This window comes from Lutjanus erythropterus, chromosome 4 (genome assembly GCF_056507025.1).
Source record: "Lutjanus erythropterus isolate fLutEry1 chromosome 4, fLutEry1.hap2, whole genome shotgun sequence".
In the NCBI taxonomy this organism is placed as follows: domain Eukaryota; kingdom Metazoa; phylum Chordata; class Actinopteri; order Lutjaniformes; family Lutjanidae; genus Lutjanus; species Lutjanus erythropterus.
This window is the reverse complement of record NC_139320.1, coordinates 39,867,877-39,887,488: the sequence shown is the minus strand read 5'-3', so window position 1 is coordinate 39,887,488 and position 19,612 is coordinate 39,867,877. Positions and strand designations below refer to the sequence as shown.

The window sequence follows — 19,612 nt, the reverse complement described above, 5'->3', positions numbered from 1 at the left end:
GTTTTATTCCTCTGCAGTTGCTTTGAAAAGAGCCTCCCTCATGTTCTGCCCGAGGCTCCATGTCACCTTTCACCCTTTAACAAGTCAGGATTACAACCTCTGTAGCCACAGGTAACAGAAATGAATCACCAGCAGGCAGGCAGGCAGCAACTTTCAAACAAGCTTGAAAGAGTCATTAATTATTGAGAGTGAATAAGAAATCACTCCCTGTCGTAATTCAGCTTCGGCTCCAGCTGGGAGTGCTGCTGGAAATTTGCATTCCTGCCTCACAGAGGCGGGAAGTAACTAAGTAAGTCCAGTTTTCAGGTATTTGTACTTTTCTGACAACTTTTTACTTTAACTCCCTGCGTTTTAACACAAATATCTGCACTTTCTCCTCCTTATATTTTCAAAACAGGCTGATACTTTAGTTTTAACGCATCTGAGAGGAATTATGAATTAATTTTATCTGTGTCATTTAGTTGTGCAATAAGATACACCTTGATTATATTAGCCTTTTTAATGTTTTTTTGGATAGGACAGCTTAAATTGGGACAGGAGAGCCACATGCAGCAATGGTACGCATTTATTTTGAAATTCCCATGGTCCGTCTATGTCTATAAACCTTGATAGCTATCAGTGAGAGTCAATTTAAAGTAAACTTTACTGCAATTAAACTGTTAGAATTATTTATGTGTTGTTTTGTTCCTTTTCTGGCCAAAGACAGAAAAGAAAGGAGTGGCAGCTTCTTCTCTTCGTCATCTCATATTGATCACAGACCCTAAAATTGTATCATGGCAGGCTTTGTCATATCAGGAACTATCATATTGTTGTCCAAAGAACCAATAAAATATCAATTTACACACCTGGTGTCACTGCACACAAGCTTCACAACATTGTGACTGATTTCAAACTAAATGGACAGGACATAACACACAGCAATTCCTCGGTGTATCAGTGCACATCACGGGCGAGCATGACAGACGAAACAAGATGAAAACAACGTAAAAGACATAACAGACAGAGAGGGAGACTCAACTGTGGAGAAAAGGCGTCTAGTGAATCTGTGAGCTGGCTGTGAGAGGCTTTTTAGACCTGCAGGACTGAATTTTAAACCCAAAAGGGAACACATGGATTCAAAGAGAAGCAGCGTCTGCTGTGGCTGAATTTAAGTTTTTTTTTTCTTTTGTTAAAATTCCCCTCATCACTACAGGATGAAGAAAATCTTTAAGCTAGAATCAGTAACATCTGTCCAAGCTGTTCGTAAAACACACCAGAAAGACAGCTGATTGCTGAGTCTCATTCCCAGGACGTCGAATACAGACGTTTCAAGTTGGTAACATCCCAAGCACGGCAAAATAATGACAAAATAAGGAAATACAGGCAGAGGACAGAGTCTCTGCAGATACAGACGCCACTAGCACACTTCTAAAGGGTCATAAGTGACGACTGAAAGGGATTATCTTCATATTACTCTATGAGGATTGTTGTTTTTTTGTTTTGTTCATTGTTTTTTTTTAAGGAAAATGTTGCAGATTGTGCATTTTTAAGTGTGTTCTTACATTGATGATAACGTTTCAAGTTCTGACATTCAAAACTAATGTTAATGTTTATTATATTCAGTATATATCTTATTTGAAGTTATAATTATTTAATAGTCTTCAAGTTATATCAATATGAGATGGGGTTCAGTTAACTTTGCAATGAAACAGAGGGCTACTTTTTACTTTTATACTTTAAGTATATTTCAGAGTCAGTGTTTTTCCACTTTTACTTAAGTGAAGAAGTTGAATCTGTACTTTCACTTCTTACTTCTACCGAATGACCACTAAAAAGGCACAATGACTCACACTGTAAATTTAGGGAACATAAGAGCGAACATAATGCCCAAAGCAAATAAAAAAGTGGCTGGGTTGCTGGTCTGTTGGTAAAATCAAAGTCTGCATAGAATAATACATGGACATTGTGCAGGGCAGGTATATAATACATAATATATTAACATTTGACTCAAAAAATAACCACAGATACACAATTTGCCCTCCTATGTTTAGAACAAATATATAACAAAAACAGGAATGCACATTAGAAGAGATGTCATATACTTAATTTTAATGTTAATAACAGGTTAACAAATGTTTCCTCCGGGAGTTTATGTTTAGAAAGTCTTGAGAAACATTTAAATAATGTAACGTTTTAGTTGACTAAATCTACTCTGGATTTATTTTATTTAGTCAACAAAAACTGGACAGAAACTAAAACAATTCAGATGACTAAACCTAAATCATAGTTTAGTCAAAAGACTGAAACTAAATCAAACTGTGCTGGCATAATGAACTCGGTTCTACATGACTTAAGAACATGTGTACTCCCGCCACCTCTGCTGCCTCGACAGAGCTCCATTATTCTCATCATATCTCCTGCGAGTCAGACAGATTTCATGTGTTTTGTTTTGTAAGGTCACGCAGTTCACTTATTAAACATGTACAGCTACTATCATCTGAAACATTCTCCGCTCCTCATGACAGCCTGACCTGATTTCCCCTCAGCTTAGTTTGCTGGCTCACAGAGAGTCTTGCAGAGATTAAAGATCAGTTTCATATGGAAAAGATTATGCTGAAAATGCAGAACTAACAGGAAAGGGCCAGAGGGTGGCACTGCAGCAGAGAGTTGGACTTCTCACAGAGGCAGCCCCTCTGATGTTAATACTGCTGGTGATTTATGTGCCAGTGTGAGTTTTGTCAAAACAAAGTCAAAGACGAAGCGACTCTGGATGGATTTCCTGCGACATATAAACGCTCCTCTCTGTTGCGTCTCCCCTGTTATCAGAAAATCCGCAGCTATTCTTTCTAAATGGATCAAACCACACAATCAGCTCTCAGACTTCTCATTGAATAGCTTGGCCGCGCTGCTACCTAAAAAGGATAAGTATGCCAAGATGAAGTCTGCGACCTCTACTTTGCAAAACTGCTAACAGATGGAACAGATGAGTTGCAGTGTGGTATTTTGTTGTAGGCAGCTAACTTCCTCTGAATGCAGCCCATTTTATTACGCTGCAAATCACTTATACATTGACCACTTAATCCTCACAGATGTAAGCTGTCACTAAGGACAATGCTGTAACGAGTGAAAAACTGCTCCATTCTCCTGCTGCAAATAAAATCTCAGCCTTGCAGCATGGATTACAGATCATCTGGGCAAAGAAACCACAAAGAGAGAAATTCTACAATCTGTCACCGTGGCCTTTCCAGCCTCTCCGATATGAGAAGATGTAATCTCTGCATCAGTCTTCGCCCCCGTAGGAAGTCATGCATCTTCTTTTGTTTGGCTTCTCGGCTTGTGTAAACTGCTTCCAGTGAGGTGCAGCCATTCCAGAGGCCCCCCGCCCTCTGCAGCTCGGCTCAGAACAAAAAAGACAAAGGGCCTCTCTGCTGCAGCCCGCACTCACAGCTGTGATAAGGCTCAGCGTGTGTTTACCGTGTGGAACCTGCTGGGCCGTGTCAGGCTTATTCTGATTATTGATGCACTGTGGCATTTCACACACGATGACCATCTGATAAGGCCTGAACTCAGAGTGATAACAAACCTCCTCCCCGCTGGCCTCAGAGCCGGGGCGGCGTCCAACTCGCTGGCCAGCTTTGATGTCCTCAGGAGGAGTCATCGTGAAATTGTGAAATTTTGGGTATTCTCAGCAGTGATTGCTCATCAGTTTATAACCGAAAACATCTTTGGTCACTGTGTGCAAATGTGGAATGAAAAAAAAAAAAATCAGCAGATTTAAACTGAAAAAAATCCCTGGAGTTACATCAGGTACAAAACTTTCAGCCTGAGAAAAAAATAAAGCAATAAAACACAAATCCTTTGTGACACTGTGTTAAAAAAAGACCTGCAGTAATTATCTAAATACTAGTACTCATTTTCAAGTACTGACTCTCTGAGATGTATTCTTCTTTAGTGCTAAGGCCAGCTTACAGTAAACAGTAAAGTCCACATAGATCTGTGATGCTGCACTAGCTTTGAGCTAAAAGCTAATATGAGTATGCTAACATACTCATATTGACAACGTTTAGTAGATAAAATGTTTACCTTATTCATCATCTTAGATTAGTGCACAACCATGCCAACACCGGTACTAAACACATCATTAGTTTTGCATGTATTAGGTCATAAGAGTATTGAACAGGTTAAAATTTTGACTGGATGATGACGTTACTGGATCATCAAGTTATCACAGGCCTGAGGGGAACATGAGTCATTTCATTTGAGGCATTGCCTTAACAACTGCAAATGTGAATAGATCCGCAACTAATAAATAATTTAATGATCAAATAGTATATTAATTATTTCTTTGATAAATTACTTAATTGGAAAAAAAGACATCATCAAATGTCTTCTTTTGTCTGACTTACTATTTTAAACTCCAAAATACTCAAATTACAGTAATGCAAGACCAAGAAAAACTGTAAATTTTCACATTTGAGAACCTGGAAGTATCAAAATTGTGCCAAGTCATTTCCGGTCAGTGGACTTAAAGGTAGAATATGCGGCGTTGTTTGTTAACCCACCAGTTAATTCTGGTCCGTCCTCTCCAGCTCAAAGAGCGAGAGAGACAGAGAGAGAAAGAGAGTGAACTGAGAGATTGAGAGCCATCAGCGAGAACAAAGCAAAGAATCAGAGTAAATATTATTTTCTGATGATTATATTCTAAAGCACAAAAAAAATCCACACCCACACCTTCACTGAACTCTGGATTTTGTGTGAATGCAGTCGAACTGTTCTCAGTCTCTTGTATATGTGTGTGTATCTCTCTATGCAGCTCTCACAGACAGAGAGCAGAGGACAGAGACAGATAATGCGATGCTACATTTTCATAGAGTTCACTTAGAGGGAAAATGCTGTGTAGTATGCCTTTAAGGGATTATGATTCAACAGAGGAATAGCTGTTGAGATATTTCACTCAAAACCACAAATGTGAAGCTGATGGTGGCAGCAGAGGAGAAGTCAGATGATCACCAAATTTCATGGCATCCATCTAATAGTTGCTGAGATATTTCAGTCTGAACCAGAGTGGTGGATCGACTGAGTGACCAAAAGACAGACAGACATTGAGCCATGTTGCTAAAATATCTAAAAATACTATATTCATTGAGCTGTAGACAAAATCAAGCCTGGGAAACAGAGTGTTTAAGAGCAGAATCACAGGCATCAGCTCACCGCTACTCGCCACAAAAATCAATTAAATTCTTATGTGACTGGATAATACCACTAGAGCAGAAATGAAAGAACAAAAGCTCTTTTATTCAGCGTTTATAAATCAGTATACTACTGCTCTGTGGCGCATGGGTTTTTTCAGCAGGGTAACAAGATCCTGTGTCATTCTGCTCAGCCTCCCCCTGAGAGCCGGCCAACATACTGCTGTCTCATGGACACAGAAAACCCAGCAGCTGGCCTGGCAGGGAGCGTGCGACTACCAAGACTAAAGCAGGCCAACGTGCAGGAGTCTGAGCCCAGAGCCTGAAGCTTCGCTCCTCTGAACGCCTGAAAACGGGAAGTGATATCTGACCGTGAACCCCATCTGGAAATGAAAACCTGGTGATTTCATAGCTAGTTGAACCAGAGCCAGGAAATTATACCTGCGCTACATGGATGTAAAATATCCGCCTTAGCATGTGTGCCACGAGGGAAACAAAGAAAACTATAAAACAAGACGCTTCTGGATCACTACAAGCTGCACAGCAACAACGTTTCTTTGTGTTAGGTCAAATAAATATTGGCACACACACAATGAACAAGAGACTTAAGCTTTTCTTGCTCTGAGTTCGTGTGTCAGTGACATTTCAAGGCTGACATCAGGGTGGATCGGCCTTGGACACACACGGGGGTCAGACAGTTAGCACATGTGTGTGAGCCCCTCAGCCGAAACCTGAGCCCGTCCTCGGTGTGTGAGTGTGTGACACGAGAAACCAGCGCTGTCCTCCCAGAGAGGACCGGGAGGAAGGGGAGCTGGAGGGCAGAGAGCAGGGGTAGCTAATCTGGTAATTACGTCTGCTGCCGCTAACTCCACCAGCTCTGGAGAGGTCGAGACAGAACAACACGAGATAACGAGAGTTATGAAAACTCCCGGGCCCGTCCCACGCAGAGAGGAGAGGACATGGGAGGAGATGAAGGAGGAGATGGAGGGATTATTTGGATACAGGCTGAGGGAGGAGATAGAGTCTGCTGGCACGCTCTGGCTCTACCCATCATGATAAGGGTGCGCAGTTGAATTCTGGGTCATGGAGAGTAGTGAGTGTGACTCTTGCAGGTTCAAGAGGCTGAAAGAGGAGCTTCTAATGCCGCTGTTTCAACACTGGCCAAGGTGTTGGCTGCAGATTCAAACCAGGGACTTAGTTATAGTGTGTTCGGCCGTTCTTATGACTTTGGTGTGTTCATGAGCTTTTAAGTCGTACGTGGAAAAAATACATTGATAATTGATAAGAGTAGGGTATTAGGCATGGTACAAAATACAGGGGGTCTAGGGGGGGTCTGAGACTCATTGATGGACACATGAGACCCCCTGAAAACCTTGACAGCAAAACTTTGAGGGGTCTCTTTTTAAAAAAAAATATTAATAATTTTTTACGTCTGTCCTATAAAAGAAAAAGGCAGTAGCTTCATTTTTTCAAAAATTTGTTCTAGTCATTTTTGTGACATTAAAGACAAATATTGTCTCTCAAATGTGTATTTTTTTTGTTGAAAATAGGGGGTCAAAATGACAAAAAGTCATAGAGAAACCACAGCAAGCCACTGTAAATTCATGTACAGTATTCTAACGTGTATATGCAAGAAAATGAGGAAATATGTGAACTATGTGCATTACACTTCTATATATAACAACAGTATAGAATAAAAGAGTAAGTATAGAAAAGTATTTAAAATAACACTCACAGACTCTACAACTACGATTCTGAACCCTGGTGTAAAAATGCATTGCATTAAAATGAAGCTGCAATTAATCAGGCCATATTTTATCAGAAATTAATGGTATTCATTACTGTTTCTGTTGCAGCATATTGACTTTTATATGTAAAATTCCAATTTTATTTTGTTATATTATAAATATTAGTAGCTTCAAAAGCTCAGAAGCATCCCAAAACCACTGAAATGATTTGATTTTAAAAGTCACTTGAAACATCTCATGCATACCGTAAAATAGTAATAAAGGTTGTAAACAAATAGTAATAATAACAACGATGTAAAGAATACCAGTAAAAGGTGAAATTTCATTCATTCATTCATATCATATCATACTTTCATTACATTGTCATATCATGCTGCTTTTTTAAAGCTAAAGTGATCAGATAAAATGGAAGTTACTGCCTTTTGCTTTGGTGTGACCCAATATTTTTTGGTAAGCTCTGCAATGGCAGAACACAGGAACTTCTAAATAAGGTTCAAAGGTCAAATCAGATGTCAGGATTTATATGTAGAAACAATAACCTGTTATAAAGATATAAAACTGACATATACGCATTTTTCTCAGTTCTGCACTCTCTGAAGTTACTACCTTCTTCTTTTGTGGGGCAGAATTGCAATTAACTCTGAAATGTCTTTAATTCAAAAATATGAAAACCAGAAACATTGCTGTGGTGTCTCCTGCTACATTGCCTTGTTCCATGGGGTGGTGCTGTTGCAAATGGTCCACAATCCAAATCTGTTTTTTTGAAATCTAATATTATCTCATACAATTTTTTCCTTCTTCACCATCATTACACTTTAAAATAACACGGATACCAAATTAAGGGATCCTACTATGAAATAACTGTTTGTTACATTTTCATGTTATATCATTTTTTTTTAAACTGAAATATTGTCTCAGTTAGGCTACAGATTATAGGTGATAAATACAACAACCTTCAAACAGAGAAGAACAACTGTCTGTCAGACCAGAACAGACGCAGCTATGAGCTCGACTTTAGCTATGTTAGTTTGTATGAAATGGCATTTCACTGTGTGTTGAGTGGCCTCGAGTGGCTTATCTCACCTCTCCAGCCACAAAGAACAGCAGCGGCGTCTCCTCCTCCTTGGCTTTGTACTTGGCCATAAGCTTCTCTGCTATTGGCTGAATGAGCTCCTTGGCTGGCTCCAATTCACCCTCCTCCTCGGCGTCTGAAGGAAGCAGGAGAGAGAGACACAGACAGATGTTAAAGGAATGAAAAGGTAGGAGAGATGACTGGTGGACAGATGATAGGAAAGGAACCACACAGATGGTCTCGGTTTTGTTTCTTAATCTAGTTTGACCTCAAGAGACACCAGGATGGTCTCAATTTTTGACGGTCACTGCTGTTTTTGGAGCCATGTTTTGTTATCATTTCCAACTTTGACAAATGACCCTTCCTAACTCCCCTTTTTGCTCTGTGCTTCAATATCAGTCAAGTAAACTTGGTTCCCCGTGGAACCTCAGTCAACTTTCTCTTTTCCTGTTATCTGTGCACATTATTGTTCTTCCAACAATAATTCACCCTGGTTCGCCTCTAGTTGGCTTACCCTGATATTCTTAGTTTATTTTATTTTTTTTATTTTATTTTATTTGCACATTATATATATATACAAAAGACAATAAATAACAAAAGATTAAAACATTGTGCAGGAGACGTTGGAAGCTAAAAAGGCTTATGGAGATACCTCCCCTATATAACTAACAATGGACAACTTCAAGGTGTCAAGACTAAATAAATATAAAACTGATATACAGGAATGAAAGTATACAAGGCGCGATGCATTAACAAAAAACAAACAAACAAACAAAAAAGGGACAAAAAAAGATCATTAAAACTGCTATTTGCTCATTAAAATCTTTTTCAGATGTAGGTAAATTATTCCAAAGAGATAACCAGCTTCTTACCCCCTAACCAATCATAACTCCTGCTGTTTTAACTTACCCTCCTCCCCCAGCCCAACCAATGACGATAACAAGAACTAGTGAAACAGAGAAAACTGGCTTCCTGTACTTTCCTTTGTGCTCGGAAAAGCAGCATATATATAGTCACATCTTAAGTTAGTTAATGTTAGCAAAACGCTAGCTAATTAGCTGGCTGAAGATGCATATATATTACCTAGCTAGTTAGCTAGCATTTACTATCAGATGTAACTAGGTAGCTGATGATTGATGCAGGTAGTGTCTGAAATCACTCTCTCAGTACTCGCTACTCTGGACATTTCTGTGTAGAGGACTAGTGAGCTCACTATATAGCAAGGAAGAAACACTTTTGGACACTAGTCTATGCAATGCTTGATGGCATGCAGTGTTTAGTGACTGTGAGTTGTACTAATGTTAGCGAACTAGCTAGCAAATTATTGACTGATTGATGAGTGATTAGCTAACCAAAAAAAAAATCATTACTTAGCTAGCTTTTTGCTAATATTATCTATTTGATGTAACTACTTAATAGTTGATGTTGATTCGCTGGTTGGTTAGCTAATGTTTTGCGAACATTACCAAACTTAAAATGTAGCTATATGTTGCAATGTCAGCAAACTAACTAACTACCTAATGATTGATTAGCACACTAATCTAACTAACTATAATTCATTAGCTACCTAATTAGCAAGCATTTTGCGAATATTAGCTATCAGCTGTAACTAGCAAGCTTATCACTGATGTAGCTTGGCTAGCTAGTTAGCTCATATTTTGCTAAAATTACCTACCTTAAAATGTAGCGGTTGCTCTTACTGGTCTCCCAGCAACATCTTTTAACCATCTTCAAAATCTGGTTTTCTTTTCAACATAGACAAGCTTAACACATTAAAAGTACAGGAAACAGGAAAAGAGAAAACTGACTGAGGTTGCAGCAGGTACCACATTTGCTCAACTATTATTGGAGCAAAGAGCAAAAAGGGGCGGGACTTAGGAAGAATCAGTTAGCCCTTCTCAGTGCTCACAAAGCCAGTCGCAAACTGTCTGACACTCATGTCCATGTCATTTTTTGATGCTCTTACAAACCTATAGCATTTTGCTTCTTTGCACCCCCCTGTATTAGCATATAAATAGATAGATAAATACTAAATCACTTCCCACAGACCTCTGGACCTTTTAACACAGGAAGAATTTTCCACAGAGTCTGACATTCAATATGCTCCACATAAATGCCACTTCATTCACGCACACGGAGCTCCAGGCAGAGCCCCATGCGGAGCTGCACAGGCTGATCCACTCACCCACAAACAGGACGAGGCAGGGCCCCTCATGGAGCTGCACAGCGTTGGACTCGCTGAGCTCGAGCACGGGCCGAGGGTGCCAGGGAAAGAGCCGGCACTCTGGGTCGTTCAGCACCTCTACGCGGCCCTGTCGCGTGATCATGTGACCCTCTGCGTCCAGCAGAATCAGCGTGGGAATACCTGGTGAGAGAGAGAGAGGAGGTGAGGATGGTGTGAGAGGAAGACCAAGAGAGGAGGAGGGCAGGAAATGGGCGAGAGCGCAGAAAGCAGTTAGGGTCATTTCCGTTAATTATCGCCTCATGACGCAGCCTGCTCCCTCTCCCACTGAGAATTTCCCTGGTGTGAGGATGTTTTAGTGACCTCTTTTGCCTCTTTAGTGACTTTCGCCTCTCTCCAGCTCTGTCTGTTTTCACTCCTGATGTTCCCACTTTTTTTCTTCACATGTCACTAGCTCCCATTGTCCCTCTGATTACAATCTCCCTGCCTTATTAACAGCCTTATCAGAAACAGACACCATCCAGGAGCAAACAATGTTCTTGAGTGAACGTGTTCCTGTCTGCGCATGTGGACTGAAGTCACAGAGGGGGGGGGGGCCCATCATGAACTGTATGGGTTTGAGTGCAGGAGGGGGGCAGCGTTGACTCGTTGCTCTGTGCATTCCTCACATTCTTTGCAGGAGAGGCCGGGGAGAGAGAGAGAGAGAGAGAGAGCCAGCTCTTGCTAACTTCATCCACAGTCCTCTGCACACACACAGAGGAGGGAGTCAGAGGCCATGTTACGGAAAGTTCCTAACTTGCAGATCCTATCTTATCTGTTCGGTAACCATGGTAATTAGGGTTAGGACCTGATTTAGGGGGGAAAAAAGCCACTTCAGATGATCAGTTCCTAAGTCAGTGTTCCTATCCTAACTTAACAGATAGGAAAAGTGTATCAGACAAGCATGCCAAATTCCCAAGATCTTAGATAAAGTCTAAGCCTGCTCCGCCTCTTACCTAACTTTCACTTTTCCACCTGTAGTAGTAGCGAACTTACTAACTAGCTAATGGTAACTAAAAGTGGTGTTTGAAATCAGTACCAAACAATAGTGTTCACTAACAGTAGTACTCGCTAACAGTAGCTTGGTCGTGTTCACTAACAGTAACGAACAATAGTGTTCACTTTCGGTAGCTAACATTATTCTCGACTAATAATAGTGTTTGCTAACAGTAGCTAATGGTTGGGACTAACAGAAGCTATCCATAGTGTTCACTAGCAGTAGCTAACAGTAGTGTTTACTAACATTAGCTAACGGTCATGATCACTAACAGTACTACTAGTAGTGTTCACTAACAGTAGCTAACGTTATTCTTCTCTAGCAGTAGCTAACAGTAGTGTTTGCTAACAGAAGCTAATGGTCATGATCACTAACAGTAGCTACTAGAAGTGTTGACTAACAGGAGCTAACACTAGTCTTCGCTAACAGTATGTCATGGTAGCGTTCGCTAACAGCTTATGTTGGTACTGTTTATTAACAGTGGCTGACGGTAATGTTTATTAACAGTAGTAATGTTCACTAGTAGTAGCTAAAGGTTGTGTTCACTAACAGTAGCTAATGTTCACTAACAGTTGCTAACAGTGGTGTTAGCTAACAGGGGAACGTTCCCCCCAAAAAAATCATTGTTGGATTTCTGTACAGATGTTACCATCACTTCAAACTCATCTGTCTTTAAGTTAAGTGACAATCACTGTTTTACAAAATTTACAAAAGTTAAAAAACTGTTTGGCTCTGGGATATCACAAACGTTGCTAGGTAATAGACATAAAAGTTGACAAATCAATATCTATCAACATCTAATATCTTCAGTAATGCTGTATTTGGAAAATATTATCTTAGGATCTTCCTACCTTAAAGAGAAAATTCAACATTCTTCATGTGGATGGCAAGTCGGTGTTGATGGTAAATGTAGTCAACTCAAGCCATAAATTCCTCAGTATGTGCTATATTGACCGAGAAAACTGAATTATCCTGCTCATAGAGATGTGCAGCACTGCCTACACGCAGATGTGGGCGAGCTTATGATTCCCATACCCACGCTGCCCTGTTATCACCAACGTAACCTATTACTTTGCTTGCCAAAACATAGCGTAGGTGACAAAAATACTCATCTAGCACTCCAACTGGCTGACCAGAGGTGGAGACTAGAAATCCAAACTGAAATAGTCTGTAGTTCTTCCTGCATCCAGTGACATCAGTTGATGTAAGGAGAAACATTTTCTCGGTCAATATAGCATACCGGGGAATGTATTGCTTCAACTGACTACATTTACCATCAACACCGACTGGACATCCACATGAAAAGTGCCCAATTCTTCCTTTGAGACTTGAGATGGGATGTTTCTGTAATACGGCCCTGAAAAAAGAGCGAGGCACAGAGGGAGAGGCACAGCTCTTCCGTGGCGAACAAGACTGTAAACTTGATAAGCGGCCTACATTCCTCAGGCTGCAGGGTAATCTGTGTTGCTGTTTGCCTGCCCAGCACAGAGAGCTGTCAGCTATTGTGCCAGTGTTTCAGACAGTGTGTGACATAACTAAGTTTGCCAGCAAAAAACACTCTTAGTATGAAAATCTAAAGGAGGAAGTGGCTGTAAAATACCACTGTAGGACAGATTTTTAGCATATCCTTTCCAGTTGGTTTTATACCGGAGTTAGTTTTTCAATTAAGCTATAGTTTTGTACAATGGTGTAATTCTTGAAACTATGAATGATATTAAAGGTATAGTTCGGATTCGGATGAGGTAATTATACATAGTGTATTACCCACACCCAATTTTAGCTACTCAAAAAAGCTCCACCTAGAAAAAAACAATACCACTTTAAGTGTATGTTATATTTATAGTATTTTCACCACTTTACCTTGCTGTCAGACAGCCTTTTCTGACTGAAAGCCACCGTTATATAAGCCAAATATTGCTCTCTCCAAACCAACCAGATTCCATAGACAAAATGAGCAATTTTACCTTGCAGAAGACAGTTTTTGATCTACTGCTGCCTCGATCTGTCAGTTTGTTTGTGTTATTGTGTGACTTTGGTGAACCAGAAATCACCCTTTAAAACACTTAAGTGACATGATAACACAAACACACCAACAGATCGAGGCAGCAGTAAACCAGCACCTGCTGTGTAAAATTACTGATTTTTCCTATGGAGTTTGGTTGGATTGGAGAGACTGATATTTGGCTTACAGAACAGTGGAATCCTGTCAGAAAAGGCTGTCTGATGCAAAGTAAAGTTGTGAAAATATTCTCAATATATTGTACACTAATATTGTTTTTATTTTTAAGTGGACCAATTTTTAATACACTGGCTAACAATAAGTACCTCATATAACCCCACATCAGATAAGACCATGACCATCAAACAGCCTCTGTAACCAAGTGTAACTTAGTGCAATATTACTGTCATGTTTTTTGATAAATGTTGAAACACAGTCACAGCAAAATCATTTCAGTGTGTGCTTGTTTATTTTGATCTTCACCTAAGATGTTCCCATGACCAGCCAGCATCAGATTACAAATCCTGTCTGTGCAGGTGGAGTTTACTGTTCATTGTCTGGCTGTAAGATACCTTGTATTCCATAGAGTCTATTGAGTCGTGATCGCCGAGCCTCGTCTGGATATGGCACCGCCAACCACGGCATCTCGCTGAAGTACTGCTTGAAGGACTCCTCCGACCTGGACGTGGTTGGAAAACACCAAACAGCTGGTGAGCTGGCGGTCTCAAATCACAGTTGATTATTTATGTCGTTGATGGATCGAGACAGATGCGTGTGTCAGTTGTACCTGTCAGCACTGACGAACACGATCTCAAACTTCTGACCCGACTCTTTGACGGTTCGATATGATTCCACCAAGACCCGGGTCAGACTGCGGCACGGAGGGCACTAACAGAGATAGAGGAAGAGGGGAAGAACCACATTAATGAGCGAACATACAGGCACAAATATGACATGTTTCATTGCTTTGGTGACGTAGAGAGGGGTTTGGAAATACCCAAACACATTTCCACAAACTAGTAATTCTCTCTTGTTTTGTATCCAGATCCTTTCAAATACAGCCCGGATCTCTTTAAACTCTAATCCTGCTGTAATACTCCAGCCTGAGAGAGTGTTTGTGGCTCTGAGGTTGTGGAGGTGTGTGTGTGTGTGTGTGTGTGTGTGTGTGTGTGTGTGCGTGTTTGGAGAGCTCACACTCTCTGCAGGCAGGCGGGGGGAAGCAGTGGTGGTATGGCTGGCATTAAGATGACATCAGAGTGCCATGGCAGCGGGAGAGAAAACAAACCGGACTGAACTTCCAACTTCTCTCTCTGTCTCTCATGCTCTCTGTCAGCTCTCCCATTGCTGACGTATACAGTGATATACAAACACTAAATATTTACATCAGACAGGGTAAAGAACTTCAATGACTCTCTGGTAAGAGAGACATCAGGAAAAGTCTCTCTCCACTGTGTTTCAAAAAACATTTGACTAGATTTTCTTTTCTATTGTTATTTTCTAGTGCGTAAGGCTGCATCTCAGTTATGCAATAGAGTTTTCTAGGAATGGCTTGATACCATTTTCTTACATCCGGACCAATACAGCAACGTTGAGTAGCTGCTGAAACCTATACCAGTCTGATACAGTCTTTTTCCCTTCTTGTAATGATGTGTTTATTGGTGACAGACGCACAGAAGACCATAGAAGGAAAATAAGAGAAAGAGTGAAACAAAGTTGAATGAATATGATCCAAATAAACAAACGAGACCCGACCCTTATTTCACTAAAATTCAGCTTTTGAATTTTTTTTTCGGCTTTTGAAAGGGCGGCGTGCCAGAAAAAGTTTGGGAACCATTGCCTTAAAACAATAATGAGAGCACAAAAATGTTATGTAATTGATGTAAATATGAAAATATTTTTGGATGTAAAATAAAATGAGGTTGAGTTGCAAGTAAAACAGCAAGTGAGTGTCATCCCTTTCTAAAACAACTAAGTTGTTAATACATTTGTATGGATGCACTTTTAACCTAACTATTTAAACTACATCATGCTCAAATTGTAAAACAAATATTCCACTTCCATGAAGAACAAATACACAGCCCACAACTTTACAGTCACACTGAACTATTAGCAGCATTTTTATTGGCCAGCACAATCAAATGTTGCATAAAATTGCACTCAGCAGTTTTGTTTTTCTTCTTCCTGGATCTTAAAATAACTCTGCACAGCTGAAACGATGACAGCGCTGCTGACAGGTCTCACTCACGTTCTAACAGCGTGTCGCTCAAAGTTTAGCTCAGGATTTACGTGACACTTTAGGCCAGTGGTTCTCAAACTGTGTGGCAGGACCCACAGTTAATGGTGCTGACCTTTATTTCATTAAAATTCAACTTGGATCCTTTTTTATTCGTTGCTTCCTCCATCATTGTTAATGATTAATAAAAAGAAAAACTGTGGGTTGTGGGGCATGCCAGGAAAAGTTTAAGAACCACTGGTTTAGGCTAATGGATTTCATCAGATTACACTTTTTCCCCTCTGATATCTGATCCAGAACTTTTGGCTACTATTGGACAGATACCAATGCTGAGAAGTATAATATTTTTGAACTAAGTGAAATTAACAATAAATGCCATAACCTATTCATCTTATCTATATTTTCTTTGGTATAAACCATCTTACAGAAGCACTGGAAGTCATCTATGAAATAGATCATGAATAGAAGTATTTGGTCAATCATGTAATTTTGATAAAAATTGATAACCTGTGCTTTATTACGTTGGTAACTTATAATGAAATACTTTTTTTTATCTCGCCTTAAAATTTTAGGTGAGGTCTTTGTTTATGAGTCAAGCTTAATATTTCTCCTGAACAGGCTTTTATTTTGAAGTTGTGAACATGTACATAGATGTAAGTGTGTCTGTATATTTGTATTAGGGCTGGGGGGATAGGGCAATAAACCGATACATATACATGCAATTTCCCTAAAATAACATACCATAAATTCTCAAATAGTGCAAACATATGATGAGTTTATAGACTATGATGTATTGCTGCAGATTAAACTACCCAGCAGTAGAGCTGGGTGATATGGACTAAATTTGACCACATGCCTCAATATTGCTTCAGTATTGTAGGGATGACTATTGGTGCTTTCACAAAATATTAACACAATGACATTTTTTGATAAATAATAGTAATGTGGATATTAATATTGAGTGGTTAAGGGCAAATGATAGAAGAGGAGAAAAGTTTCCTCACTTCACTGGAAAGCATCCTTTAAAACCACAAAAATAACACACAAGAAACACTTAAAATACACTATATAATCTAAGACAATATCTAGTCTCATATCACGATATCAATATTATATCTTTATATTGCCCAGCCCAAATTTGTATATGAATGTCTCTGTGTCTCATATCTTTTATAAAGCAGCTGTAGCTCAGATGTAGAGCGTGTTTTCCACTAATCAGAAGGTTCAACCCCCGGCTCCTCCAGTCGGCATGTCAAAGTGTCCTTGGGCAAGAACCCCAAATTGTTGCTGAAGGCTGTGCCATTGGTGTGTGTGTGAGAGAGAGAGAGAGAGAGAGAGAGTGTGTGTGTGTGTGTGTGTGTGTGTGTGTATAAATAAAAATTAAAGTTCTCCTGATGAGCTGGTGGGCACAGTGCATGGCTCGTCAGAAGACTAGAAAGGTGCAGCCCACTACCATTTTGTTGCATTTTCTAATGTGAAAACAAATAAATAAAATAAGTTCACATTATTATTATCTAGAAAATTATATTATATATTCCAGTTTATCGATCAGATGCAGACTGTATTTTATTACCACTGAAGCTGATTACAGTGTATACAGTGTGTCAGGCACTTTCATTGATCCAGTCATGAATACTCATCATACTAACACAAAGGAACGGTGGGAGTGAGAGTGAAGCAGCACAAAGCCTTGATCAATTCTCTGCTCATTAATTAACTTCTTCCTCGGTTGCTCGCAGAAGTAAACACTGTATATTGAGCTTTGTGCTCATTATCATTTGCACAATGTGGTGTCAATGCTAGAGCTTCATAAAGGCGTCTTAGGTGGGCTTTTGTTAGCTGATGTTTGTGACTGAACTAGTTTTTAGCTAAAGTTTTACTGTAATGACTTTAAACAAACATCTCCTCGCACTGCAGGCAAAGGCACAGTCAAATATAGGTCATGTTTTTTTCTGCCACAGGCTATTTAAAGTCCCTAGAACAGAGAAATGGGGAAATTTTACATGCACTTCTGTGTAAGAGGATACCAAGGCCAGGTGCTGGCATTTCATGTTTGTAAAAATGACTTTAATAGCAGATAGATTTACAGGAGCAACCAGGGGGAATGTGGTGTGAAAACGCCGCAAATAAAACTCCTGTAATGGCTTTTGTGACTTGTCCTTTGTAAATGTTGTATGGGTCTGGGGTGCAAGCCAGCCTGCGGGCGTCACCGTGCTGCAGAGTGGGTCTCTGAGGCTGCAGCTCTGGCAGCTGCTGCCCTGACCGGCCGGCCTCAGTACAGCCAAGGCTGCATCTCATCAGGAGCGGTCTGCCGATGATATAAACGCTTTTCATGCATCGCTGAGTCATGACCTTTACTGGATATCAGCAGGTCCAGCAGAGAAAGAGACAATAGTGTTGATGTCAGTGGGGCGTGGTCACCCAGAGGTGGCGGTGAAAGGACTGACAGGGAGAGTTAACCACTGTTAATGTAAACACACAAACACAATGGAGTCACCTCCGCCCTCCTGCTCCTCTCTCTTATCTGTCTCGACTCGCTGCTCCGTCTCTTCCTGCTCTGCTCGGGCGCCGATGCCCTCTCTTCTCACCGAGACACAGAAAGTTTGGAGGACAGAAAAGTAAAAAAAACATCTTTGTCCTTTGTCTCTCCTTTCTCTACTCACCCAGTGTGCGGAGAAGTACACTCCCACATAGTGTCCCTCCAGAGAGCTGCTGTCTGTTGTCTGCCTGTTGTTCCTGAGCAGAGGCCCTGCCACCACCTCCGCAAATGGCTTCGGTCCCCAGGGAAACTCCAGGCCTAGGAGACGGTGCAAAAGTGGAGTGGGGCAACGGAAAGAGATAGGGAGGAAAAAACATTACAAAAAAGATAAGAAAACAAGACAAGGAGTCTACAGCCATTGTAACAGCTCTGTGAGGTTTTAAGCACAACAGTGCTTTGAGCTAAATGCTAACATTAGCATACCATCATGCTCACAATGACAATGTTAAGATGCTAATCTGGTATAATGTTTTAGTATGTTCACCATCTTGGGGAATGGGAATGTCATTTCAGTCAAGACCACTTTAGTGTAGTTTTTTGGGCTTTTATGCCTTTAATTTATAAAACAGCTGGAGATATGACAGGAAAGGAGAAGAGAGAGTGGGAGAAGGACATGCAGCAAAGGGCTGTGGGCAGGAATTGAACCCGTGGCTGCTGCAAAGGGACTCACCACCTCAGGATCAACTGAGCTACCAGGCCACCAGTCAGAGAACACTTTTATTTGTAACTGCATTACAATCCCTATCCTGGGACCTCACACCTCTTCTACATGCATGTCCATAAATGCAGGGAGAGCAGCAGTATAAACCCTGACTAGGGTACAGAACAGAACAAGCATCAGTGTCAACAGTAATGACACTGATTAAGTCAAACACAGCATAAAAAGGAGGAGCTTGCAGAGGAAGAAGCAAAGGTAAGCAGTCTAGAGCAGCTTATGTAAGGCGTCCTGTATGAGATTTGTCAACTGGAAGCTTAGAGGGGAATCAGCTGAACTAATGACAATTTCACTAAAACACAAATTGTCAACCTCACGGTGGCACTCGGGATAAAGTCAAAGCAACTCTAAAGTCATTGAGTATCATTCTCTATGGATCATGAATGTCTTTATGTCTTTCTTTGTCTTTGTCTGGAAAACCATCGTGGACCAACCGAACTGACCAAGACTATCATCCACAGAGCCACGGCACAAGAGCGGCTAAAAAACTAGTGTTCAGATAAGTTGAAGAACCAAAGCAGAGTTGCAAATAATTATTAGTTTCATTCATTGCGTGTCAGGAAATGGTGAAAATGCTCATTCTACTTTCCCAGACTCCAACGTGACCACTTCAAATGTCTTGTTTTTTTACAATCAAATCCAAAAACAACATATTTTCACTTTTCAGTCATAGAAGACTAAAGGAACCAGAAAATACTCACATTAGAGATACTGAAACCAGAGAATCTTAGCTTTTTAATCATTGCTCTGAACCAGAGACTGTGTAGTGGCTGTTAAAAATCAAAACATTGTGTACTTGTCATGTATAGCTACATTACTTACAGGCTTTTTTTGTGACATCTGCTCTTGTAAATAGACTCCAGGTTCAAAATATGGTTTTAATGACAACTGAAAGTGCTGCCTCTCAACCAAACGAAGGT

The 19,612-nt window shown here is 40.4% G+C and overlaps 1 protein-coding gene across 1 annotated transcript in view; it reads right to left on the bottom strand.

The window, feature by feature from the left end:
- nxn (nucleoredoxin) overlaps positions 1-19,612 on the bottom strand; it is a 100,608-nt gene that overhangs the window by 5,323 nt on the left and 75,673 nt on the right. Inside the window, exons 3-7 of the mRNA XM_084717948.1 lie at positions 18,102-18,235; positions 13,993-14,093; positions 13,778-13,884; positions 10,174-10,353; positions 8,000-8,124 (exon numbers count right to left, since the gene is read on the bottom strand). Of these exons, the coding sequence (XP_084574074.1) occupies positions 8,000-8,124; positions 10,174-10,353; positions 13,778-13,884; positions 13,993-14,093; positions 18,102-18,235 (647 nt within the window). The remainder of the gene's footprint in view (positions 1-7,999; positions 8,125-10,173; positions 10,354-13,777; positions 13,885-13,992; positions 14,094-18,101; positions 18,236-19,612) is intronic.